We start from the raw sequence: 12390 nt of genomic DNA, 5'->3' as shown, positions 1-12390 counted from the left end.
TTGGATGGACAGGGACTTATTAGGGAGAGTCAACACGGATTTGTGTGTGGTAGGCCATGTTTAACAAATCTATTTGAGTTTTTCAAGGAGGTTACAAGGAAAATGGATGAAGGGAAGCCAGTGGATGTTGTTTACATGGACTTCAGTAAAGCCTATGACAAGGTCCCAAGTGGGAGGTTAGTTAGGAAGATTCAGTCACTAGGTATACATAGTGAGGTAGTAAATTGGATTAGAAATTGGCTTCATGGGAGAAGCCAGAGAGTGGTAGTGGAGGATTGCTTCTCTGAGTGGAGGCCTGTGACTAGTGGTGTGCCACAGGGATCAGTGCTGGGTCCATTGTTCTTCATCATCTATATCAATGATCTGGATGATAAGGTGGTAAATTGGATCAGCAAATTTGCTGATGATACAAAGATTGGAGGTGTAGTGGACAATGAGGAAGGGTTTCAAAGTTTTCAGAAGGATTTGGACCAGCTGGTAAAATGGGCTGAAAATGGCAGATGGGGTTTGAGTTACAGAGAAAGGTTGAATTGGTTAGGACTTTATTCCCTGGAGTGTAGAAGAATGAGGGGAGATTTAATAGAGGCATATAAAATTATGAAGGGTGAATACAAACAGGCTTTTTCCACTGAGGTTAGGGGAGAAAAAAACCAGAGGACGTGGGTTAAGGGTGAAGGGTGAAAAGTTTAAAGGGAACATTAGGGGGTGCTTCTTCACACACAGAGTGGTGGGAATGTGGAATGAGCTGCCAGGTGAAGTGGTAAATGTTGGCTCACTTTTAACATTTAAGAAAAACTTGGACAGGTACATGGATGAGAGGTGTATGGAGGGATATGGTCCTGGTGCAGGTCAGTGGGTCTAGACAGAAAAATGGTTCAGCACAGCCAAGAAGGGCCAAAAGGCCTGTTTCTGTGCTGTGATGTTCTATGGTTCTATAGTTCAATGAGGATTGACTTTAAAAAGTCAAGTGATGTCTTCACCATTTAGTCCCATACAAGGCACAAGTGCTGCTTGTACCTGGATGGGAAGTAACTTGTATTGTATTGATTTATTGTATTTGCATGTACCAAGATACAGAGGAAAGCTGTATCAAATCATTACAGTACACATTGTATTGAGGTAGAACATGGTAAAATAATAACAATGCAGAATAAAGTGTAAGATCTACAGAGTGCAATGCAGGGAAACAAAGTGCGGGATCACGAGGCAGATTGTGAGGTCAACAGTCCATCCTATCATACCACAGGTCTTGTCTGTTCAATAATCTAGTAACAGCAGGGTAGAAACTCTCCTTGAGCCTAGGGGTACGTGCTTCCTGACTTTTGTATTATCTCCGTGATGGGAGAAGGAAGAATGTCTGAGATGTGTGGAGTCTTTGATTATACTGGCTGCTTTACTAATGCAATGACAAGTATAGATAGAGTCCATGGAGGGGATGATGGTCTCTGTGAGGAGCTGAGCTGTGTCCACAATCCTCTGTAGTTTCTTGAGATCATATGCAGAGCAGTTACAGTACCGAGCCTTAATGCATCCGGATAGAATGCTTTCCATGGTGCATTGTTAAAAACTGGTAAACATCAATGGAGCCATGCCAAATGTCTTTAGCCTCTGAGGAAGTAGAGGCATTGGTGAGGTTTTTTTGGCCATAACCTCAACATGTTTTTAACCAGGACAGGCTATTGGTGATGTTCACTCCTCAGAACTTGAAGCTTTTCACCCTCTCAGTGTCAGCACCAATGAAAGTGCACTGTCCCTTCATGTAGTCAATGACCAGCTCTTTTGTTTTGTGACATTGAAGGGAAGATTATCATCATATCATCATCTCACTATGTTCTGTAACTCCTTCCTGTTCTCTAAATCATCATTACTTGAGATACAGTCCACTATGGTGGTATCAACTGCAAACTTGTAGATGAAGTTAGTGAGGAATCTGGAAAGTCAGCCAATGAGTGTACAGGGAACATGGTCAGGGATGAATCTACTTTACAATGATGCAACAAATAAATGTGTAGCATTTTTAGCCGCCTTGTTCTGGGTTATTGCTCTTTTCCAATTGCTGTGGTGAACTGGAGAGATTAAACAATAATGGCTGTCTCTGCCTGTAACTACTCCCATCTCACAGCAGCTCATTGCATATATGCCACCACTGCACAGGGCCCAATCTTCACTCTCCCTCCATTCCTTCTATCTGATTTTCCACATGATTTCACTTTCCTCCCACCCTAGATCAAATTGGACCAAGGGATGATTGAACTTCTTGTGATGTTGATGTCACTGGCAATACCTGCGATGATGAGACACGTTCTTGAACCAATGCCCTTGAAGTTACTCTGAGAATGGAGATGCCAAGTATGATCCCAGAGACAAATGGGAAATACCAGCGTTTAGCTCAAATGATAGTAAGGAGCATCCTTGGCAAGGAACATGCAGATAGTTGGTTCCCTACTCCTGGCTGTCTTGCTGACTGAGGTTGCAGATGGTAGAATGCACCTACCACAGGCACATCTGTAAGGCATCCTCACCAGTTGGTTCACTGTGCCATCATACCATGACTTTAATGATGGCTGAGGTCCATTTTAGGGCATCTCTGGCTCTACCATTCTGTCTCTGGGGTCATACTTGGCATCTCCTTTCCACAATCAGTTGGCCAAAAATGGTTTACTAACATTGTTTGGCCTCACATTCAGAACACAACTTCCTATTTTCCAATATATATAATGTGAGATGGCAAAGGACCTCTTATTCTCTGAGTTCTCATCCTACCCAATGTATTCTCACTTACTGCGAGCTTATGAAGGCTTATACAGTTATGGGGAGCATAGATAGAGCAGAGAGTCACAGTCTTTTTCCCAGGGCAGGGGTGTCTAAAACTATTAAGCATAAATTTAAGATGAGAGGGGACAGATTTAAATGGAACCTGAGGGGCAAGTTTTCCACACAGAGTGTGGCAGTTATATGGACTGAGCTGCCAAAGGAGGTGGTAGAATTATAACATATGAAAGACATTATAACACATGAATGACATTTAGTCAACTCAATTGGTAGCAAAGGTCTGGAGGCCAAACTCAGGCAAATCAGATTAGTGTAGACAGGCATCTGATATGGATGAGTTGGGATGAAAGACCTGTTTCCATGCAATGTGCCTCTCCGGATCCCCATGGATAGCTAACCAAGAAACCAAAAGATAATTTCATTTATTTGTCTAATCTAATCGACTCCAGTGGTAGACATTTAAGTTGGTTTGCTGAAAAATAAAATCATCAGCGACTCTGCTGAAGCTGTCTGTGAAAGCACCACCAGGACGCATCTGTCACCGATTAGTTTATCTATGTTCAGCTGCACCTTGGCAACCAGCCCAGTGCTAGATTCCAAACAGTTAAGAACATAAGTTCTGGTTGTGACTTAATTCTTTTAAGGTAATGATTAATTAACAAAAATATGGCACAATTTAAACATTATTCTTTAAAAACAATTATAGCTGTGCTCAGTATGCCACATGTCTGAGTATTTTTAACAGTTTACATGTATTAACAACATCAACTAAGTCACAGGCTAAGGGATAGAAATGGCTAGAAGTTAAACCACTTCACTATTTAGTTATTGAGAGATTGTGATCAAAACCTCACTAATACACTTCTTGGTAGATGCACTAGTGCTGCATATTAATTCCAAGTGTGTGCATTCCTCATCTAAACCATATCGTGTTTGACTGCAGACTGCTGAAACATTTATAGCCTCAGGTTCTTAAACTATACTATATCTTTTTTGTGTGACTGTACTTTACTGCTATCTTATGTTCTATATGAGCCTTGTGCTGTGTATGACTATCGGTACTCAGTTTTACACCTGAGTAATGTTGTTTCGTTTGGCTGTATTCATGGATATTCATGTGTGGAAGAATGACAATTAATCTTGAACTTGAACTTTCAATGGAAATATTATAATCAGAGTATCTTTGAAGTACAGGGGAAACTGTATTTATACCTGTTAATCAGTATGAAGTGACTTTGGCATGAGCTATTCCTTAGGGTGAAAATAGCATTACCTTAATAGTCAGCGTTGACACTGACTACTCTGACACCAATAGAAGGATTTAGTATCTTTTGTTTGGGGAAAATAGTACTTCAAGGATTGTATTTAATTTCAACCAACTTTCCAGTTCAATATGAAGAGCACAGTACAATTGAAAGTAGTGGATATGACGATAAATTGAAATTAAAGTTTTCATTGTTTTCTTTGAACAAAGTGAAATATTCCAACCTCAGATGACATGACTGAGACTATCTCAGGAACTGTCTGCATACAAATTTTCTACTTCATTTTCCTACAGCACACTTCAAAAACAATTTAATCGTACTTTCAATAAATGACAGATCAATGAGCGATGCTATAAGAATGTAACTTTTATTTTTGGAGAATAACTGTTGTAGTATACAGTTTGCCACATTATCTACAACATTTCATCTAATACTTAGCCAAAGGAATATATTTTCAGTGGTTGAGAAGGGGTGTTACTCCTGAATTTGGTGATGAAATGCAGCCCTCAAGTCTCATGCTAGATAATAAAAAAATCCAACATGAAGAAGCCTGTTAAAAGCAAATTATGGACAAGATATCTATAATCATGAAGTAAGAACTTTCAGTTACTGACACAGCAAAGCATTTATATTTTTAAATTGAACATTTTAAACTTTAAGTGTGAAAGCAATTTAAAAATTTTCATTTTTTCTGTGAGAATTAACAAAAAAACAACTTCTGTAATACTTTCAGTCTGATGAGGGCAGGTTTCAGCAAACTCTTGTGGGAGGCTGGAACTATGGAACTGCACATAATAACAGCCTTCAATTGTGTCGTACATCACTTCAAGTGGATCTGTGCTCAAAAGGAGCACAAAGGAGCTAAGTGAAAGAGCTGGGTTTTCTTTTATGTTTCGGGCTGTCACTGTTTCAAGGCAGCATGTTGCAGTGAAATGCGTTGGGGTGCAGTGCTTATGCTTTTCAATGTGTACCATGTATTACTTGTTGACTCTGATTCTTTTACAGGCTGCAAGAATGTCCACTATGACTTGGTCTTTCTGCTGGACACTTCCTATAGTGTGGGCAAGGAGAATTTTGAAAAGGTCAGGCAGTGGGTGGCCAACTTGGTGGACACTTTTGACATCGGTCCTGATAAAACCAGGGTAGCGGTTGTAAGTTACAGTGACAAGCCACACACTGAGTTCAACTTGGGTGCCTATGAAAACACAGAAGATATCAAGCAGGCTGCAGCAAGCATCAGGTATCGACGTGGGAACACCATAACTGGGGAAGCCATTGGCTACATCACTTTGAATAGCTTCTCACAATGGGAAGGCGGAAGACCCAATAATCCGAACATCCAGAAAGTAGCAATCCTCTTGACTGATGGCAGAAGCCAAGATGAAGTCTTGCCAAATGCCATTTTGGCTCACTCTGCTGGCATCAGGCTCTTCGCTGTGGGAGTTGGTGATGCCCTTAAGGAGGAACTGGAAGAGATTGCTTCCGAACCCAAATCTGCTCATATGTTCCATGTTACTGATTTCAATGCCATAGACAAGATCCGAGGAATACTGCGGCAAAGGTTATGTCAAAGTAAGTGGTTGCTGTTTGTTACTTGCTGGGGCACATCAGGCAAGATGTAACATGGAGGTTTTGAAGAAGCATGTGCATATTTACAATGTTTGAGCATTCATTTTCTGGTATAAGAACCTGCCATTATCCATTGGTTAACTGTTGTCAAATTGCCCAAGGCAAAGAAATATAAAAGAGAGCAAAAACAAAGGTTATCCTTGATGGAGAGTCCTGAGTTCCAAGTTTAAAACTATTTGTCTAATTTAAAGCAATGCTGCTCAAAGCTTACTGACGGATTAGGCTACTGTTTGCAGAGATCAGAGTGTGGTACATGAGCTGACAGCTGGAAGGGTGAATGAAAAGGGCTGTGAATTCTGGAAGCTCTTCCTCGACTCTCAAAAAATGCTGTAAATGTAAAAACATTTGCAGAACAAGTACAAAAGCTGGATGAACTGAGCAAGATGAGTCCTGACGAAGGGTCTTGGCCCGAAACGTTGACTGCTCATTTCAACTGATGCTGCCCGACCTGCTGAGTTCATCCAGCTTTTGTATGTGTTGATTTGACCACAGCATCTGCAGTGTACTTTGTATTTGCAGAACAAGTGTGTTCCATTAATCAGTGGCAGCTTAGGGCTTGCTAGGCCTAGAAGCTTTATTTCTACTCTTTTTCCTTGTGATTTGCAATGCAAATGTAGAATATTACATAGTTTATTAAAGAGGTGTTTCAAGTAGGGGCATTGGAGACCAAATTAAAAGCATAACTGAAATTTGAATAAGCTTTAAACCAGTGGTCTGCATAACCCACCAGACAACAGGGCTGGGGCTGTGCCGGAGAGTGAGGATAGACCCGAGGATTCATCAAATTAAGCACTGGGCCGAATTGGAAAGATCAGATATGAGCCAATTTGAGGTGATGGGGCTCGATCCCAAGAGCAGTCCCTGGGTCTGAGAGCAACGAATGGCCCAAGGTTTGGATGATTTAAGCATGGGGCCAGATTGAAAAGGTCATGATTCGGGGCCAGAGGCAAGAGATGGGCCAGTTCAGCTCACTGCTCTGTGATGTTTACTCATCTCTGCACTGAACGGAGGCTGTGGCCTGTAACTAACGGGCCACTGGATCGGCTGCAGCGATGACGAGCTTCACAGCTGTGGCTCAGTTTTGCAAACTTCAGTTGTTTTTGTAGTTTTTGTAGCTTGCTTTTGTAGTTTGCACCATATGTTTTTTTCTGCACTTTGGGTGTTTGGTGTTCTGTTTTTTAAATGAGTCCCATTGGGTTTCTTTGCTTTGTGGCTGCCAGTGAGGAGACGAATTTCAAGGTTGTATATAGCATGCATATTTAAATGTACTTTGAACTTTGATGATGGAATAAGAGCTATGTGGAGCATAGCTTGTACACTGGAATGGATTACAAATTCACTGCATATTTTTGTGTAACTATACACACTTACTGTTGTTCTGATGTGCATTCCAAGCAATTCATGACTAGAGGATTGTTTTTATGCAGTGAGTAGGCAGTAGAAACAAATAATCTGTTTTTCTTCATTTTAAAATGTACTTGGAGTTCCTGCTGCTCATTTTCTGTTTAGCTGAATGATTGGTCCTTTTTATGTGCACAAACAAAGTCTCATGCTGAGTTATTCTACCTAAAGCAGGAAAAGACCATGAAAATTAACTCTCTTCTATACCATGTTGATGGAGTTATGTTGAGGCTCAAATTTGGATTGCAAATGTGAATATTCATTCTGTACTAACCGTCATTCTCGGCCAAAAATTAGTAGGGCAATCAAAACTATTTCTGTCTATGATTTATTTTAAGTGCCACATTATTCGAATGAAAACCAATGACTGTTCTTTCCATTTTCAATGCATGAGATCATCTAATTACTTGAGAAACTAACAAATTATTTAAAATAAGTAATTTAAAGACACTGCATTCATTTCCAAGGCAACAGTAGATTTTGGACAGTTAGAAATCATTTTGTCTCAATAATGTCAAACACATGGAGTGTGACGTTTCCACAATCTGTTTTTTTCGTGTGGATTGTCTCACCCATAGGACATTTGGAAAAGGGAGTAAAATAGTTTACCAGCTCTATTTTGTTCATGGCTGTCTCCTTTAATTACTTTAAAATCTTACAAGTTATTTAGACTTAATGTGTGCTCTTTGTTCTATACTGTTTCAGAAGATAGTGATATACAAGGCTAAAAACAGCCTCATAGGTATCAACCCACACAAGTTCTATACCATACACCTGGTGTTCTTTTAATTTAGATCATGCAGCTATCTCACACTATTTGCAGTTGAACTTCTCAATACCTTTGACTATCCATACTACCCAATAGGTTTAGTCTATATGGCTTTAAATTCTTCCCAAAGATAAACATCATATGTCTTCACCATAAGTTGTTTGTGCCTTTGTATACAAGTCTGTTCACTTGACGACTTTTTGAATTTACAGCCCTGGTTTAAATCATAACTACATGCTGGTGCTTCTTCTATCCAATTGCACATCACCCATATACAAATAAAAAAATATGCAATGAAGGCAAACATACTTCAACTAACCATCCACATTCAACTACCTCAACTCCCCAGCCACATGTGAAGAAGGAGAAGACAAATAATTATTGCCAAACTTAAGAAAGGGTGCACATTTTTAACATAGAAAGGTTCAAACAAGGAATTCAGCTATCTGAGTCACCAGTCATTTTAAAGTGCAGAGCTACCACATTTTTTCTTACAAAGAATTAAGACCATTGGACCATAAAACATAGGAACAGAATTAGGCCATTCTGCCCTACCATTCTATCATTGACAACATATTATCCCTCTTAACCTCGTTCTCCTGGCTTCTCCTTGTAACGTTTGATGCCCTTACTAATAAAAAACCCATCTACCTTTACTATAAATATACCTTCACTTTATTCAAAAATTGGACAGTACATCTAATAAAAACTACAGGATGAAGTAAAGGAAAGTAAAGTTAGGATGCTTCATTGTTTAAGTTTACACCAAAACAAATTAATCAGGAGATTATCTCCTTTTACATTGTAATTTTTATTATTCCAGAGGATGATATTAGAAATAGCATTGTCTGTTCTCTGTAAACGGGCGGTGCCTAGTGCATTTGAGATGATAATTATGCAATACTGATGCAGAGTTATTTTGCATTTGATAAACTGTTAGGAAACTTATCAGTAAAATCCAATTTTAAAATTTAATTGCCATTTTTATGAGATCATTAGTATGATAAACATTTTGTCTGTCATTGATCCTGAAACTAAAACAATTGAAGAGTGTAGAAACTTTATCTTTATATAAGTGAAGATATATCAGGAAAAAAAGACCCTTCTCAACCCAAAACATTGACTGTTCATTCTTCTCCGTAGATGTCGCTGACCCGATAAGTTCCTCCAGCATTTTAAAGTTCAAAGTCAATTTATTACCAAAGTATATATATATGCCACTATATACAACCCTGAGATTCATTTTCTTGCATGCATACACAATCCATCCATAATAGAATAATAACCACAATAGAATGTGAAATACCCTTCAAGAATAAGACATATATTTTGGGTATATACCTCAAGAATGGTTGAAAATAGATAAATATTTAATGAATATACTGCTGGTGGTTGGGAAAAAGGCCCTTACTAGGAAATGGTTATCACAGGAGAGCCCAACTTTAAATGTATGGATGGAAATTACAATGGGCATTTATAAAATGAAGAAGATAACAGCATCTGTTGATCATAAGTTGGAACTAACACAACACCTCATAGGCCTGATTTTATTCTCATAAGTCAATGAATACATTGTAAAAAAAAAAGATCACTCCCTACTTTGTACATAGTTTTCTTATTTTGATTGTTCTTTCTCTCCTCTCCTCTCTATAAGTGTATACCTCAGATAATTATTATGTGGAGATTTGTGACAAATATGATTATATGATATATATGTACAGTATCTGAAATACATCTTATGGAAATGTTTGTTTGATGATAAACTCCAATCAAAAATAAATTTTTAAAAAAGCCGGCACCAACTTGGGTGTTCAACTGGCGTGCAAGACACAAACTGTGCAAATACAAAAAAGAAAGAAATAATAATAATAAATACAGAAAATAAGCAATAAATATTGAGAACATGAGATGAAAAGTCCTTGAAAGTGAGTCCATAGGTTGTGGGAATTTCAATGCCAAAGTGAGGTTGAATGAAGTTACCCGCTTTGGTTCAAGAGCCTCAGCGTTGTGGGTAATAACTGTTCCTGAACCTGGTGGTGTGAGTCCTGAGCACCTGCATCTTCTTCCTGATGGCTGCAGTGCATGTCCTGAGTGGCGGGGGTCCCCGATGATGGATGCTGCTTTCCTCGGTCAATGTTTTGTGTAGATGTGCTCAGTGGTGGGGAAGACTCTATCTGTGATGGACTGGGTAATATCCGTTTACTTTTTGTAGGATTTTCTGTTCAAGGGCATTGGTGTTTCCATACCAGGTTGTGATGCAGCCAGTCAATGTGCTCATCTATAGAAGTTTGTCAAAATTTCAGTATTAGCTGAATCTCTTATGTTTATAATTGATCTCACAGTCCATAGTACTGTATTTTTGCCAGGTATTGCTATTTGCAAAGTAAGGAAAAGTAACAATAGGGAGATCAAGAATGGAAGCAAATTTTCAAGCGTTTGATCAGAAAATGTTGTAGCTTTGAAAATCTTCAGTCATTAGCTTGAATTCAGATGTTAGCTTTTTGTTTACAAGATATTGCTAATTGCTTGAATTTAAAGACTCAATATGAATAAGAGTATAGCTTAGCCATTCAGGTGATTCTTTCTGATTCTTTTACATACATCAACATACTTTGAAATTACTCATGCGACCTTGCCTACTCTAATCAGTGCAACTGACTAACACCTGTAAGTGCAACAGCTGACAGCAGCCAGTCACTTCTAAGCATTTGACCAGTCAGCTAGGCCTGACTGTACTTGGTACAGTCACTCACAATGGAAAGATTGACATTTTTATTGTTAGATATTCCATTTACCTTCAGTATTCGGGCACACCTTTTTCCCTTTAACAGCAATCAATCATTTCATGCACTTAGGCAACTGCTATTTAAATTGTACTCTCATTTCCCCAAGATGTAGGCTTAGCAGCAGAGGGAAGTTCAGGTAATTAGCTAGTTTCTCTCCATCTGCCCCTTCCTCCATCCCCTCCCCATCCTTATCCTACACCTGTCTATCAGATGAGAAGAGATTATGTTAAAGAATGACCTCAGCCCCTAGCACCTATCATTACACGCTGTAAGGGGAAAAAGCTATTAGTTCTGACAGCCTGTGCTCAGTGAGGCATGTCTCTCTCTGTGTGCATACCAACATTTTGCTTAAAGGGATAAATTACCCAACAAACTGCACACAGTTGGATTCAGACTTTGAAGATTTAATCTAAGCAAGGTTTTACCAAAGTCAGCTGGGGTATGTATTTAAATTTAAGTCTCATTATTAAAGTGACAGATCTGTTATGCTTTTTTTGGCCAGACTCAAGATTTTATAAATACACAAGAAACTAAATCTGGGTTATATACAGAATTAAGCCTAGGTCTGTGATGTGCAATTAGCTCGCACTCATTTGACCTGATTTAGATTTTGTGCTACCTGTTTATTAACATGATTTATCCATGCACCTGGTGCTAAACACACTGCTGGTGCATTCCTAATGAGAGTCCTAGAGTCATACAGCAAGGAAAAGAGACCTTTTGGCCCACCATATCTGTGCTAACTATCAAACACTGATCTACACAAATCCATTTCTCCTCCACCCCACCCCTAATATTATGTCAGCTTTCAGAGTGATCTCACTAATACTGTTTTCCCAACAATTTTCCTATTATCTCTTATTTGCTGATCAACTACTTACTGATTAACCTTTCCCCCACATACACCAGGTGCAATTAGCAACAGCAATGTAACCAATGAAATGGTTGACTCTGTAATTTGGGAGCAGAGCAGAGTACCAAGAGAAAAGCAATGCAATCACTGAGTGAATGTGCAAGCTCTGGACAGACAGCACTAGCAGTCAGGATTAAACCTGGGTCGGTAGAGCTGTGTGGCAGAATCAAAAGTCCCTGAACCACTGTTTAGAGTCAAACAGGTTGGTGTAGGAATAGAATTTGCAACTAGATCGTATTAGATGAATTCTTAAAGGACATCTGTAAATTTTCAAGGTAAGGTGAAACTTGCAAGTCATATTTTGTTTTATTACTAGCTTTTTTCCCATTCAAATGGCTTTTAAATTAAACAAACTCTTCAATAGAGTCATAGAGTCATCAAGCATGGAGAAAGTCTCTTGAGCTCAATTTGTCCCTGCCAATCACAACATCTTCCTTGCTAGTCCCAGTAGCCCACATTCAGCCCATAACTCTCCAAGTAACTATAAAAATATTTTTTTAAATTTTGCAAATGTACCTATCTTGATTACTTTCTCTGTCGGCCTATTCCAAGAATTTACTACGCTCTGTGTAAAGAAATTACCTCTCGGGTCTCTTTCAAATCTCTCTTCTTAGTTTTTATCTGTGCCGATTTAATTTTTGGACTCCACTGCCCTAGGATTCTCCACATTATTTATATCTTTCATGAAATTAGAAGCTTCTGTGAGGTCACCCTTCATTCTTCAATTCTCCAAGGAATGAAGATTCAGCATTGCCAACCTTTCCCTATAACTCAGTGCCTCTAATCTAGGCAGCATCCTTGCATCTTTTGCACCCTTTCCAGCTTGATAGTGTCTTTCCTATAACAGGGTGAAAA

The 12390-nt window shown here is 38.9% G+C and overlaps 1 protein-coding gene across 1 annotated transcript in view; it reads left to right on the top strand.

The window, feature by feature from the left end:
* col22a1 (collagen, type XXII, alpha 1) overlaps positions 1–12390 on the top strand; it is a 256846-nt gene that overhangs the window by 25409 nt on the left and 219047 nt on the right. Inside the window, exon 3 of the mRNA XM_059988289.1 lies at positions 5043–5609. Within this exon, the coding sequence (XP_059844272.1) occupies positions 5043–5609 (567 nt within the window). The remainder of the gene's footprint in view (positions 1–5042; positions 5610–12390) is intronic.

This window comes from Hypanus sabinus, chromosome 1 (genome assembly GCF_030144855.1).
Source record: "Hypanus sabinus isolate sHypSab1 chromosome 1, sHypSab1.hap1, whole genome shotgun sequence".
NCBI classification, from domain to species: domain Eukaryota; kingdom Metazoa; phylum Chordata; class Chondrichthyes; order Myliobatiformes; family Dasyatidae; genus Hypanus; species Hypanus sabinus.
Note: the sequence above shows the minus strand (reverse complement) of the source record. Positions and strands in the feature narration are given on the sequence as shown.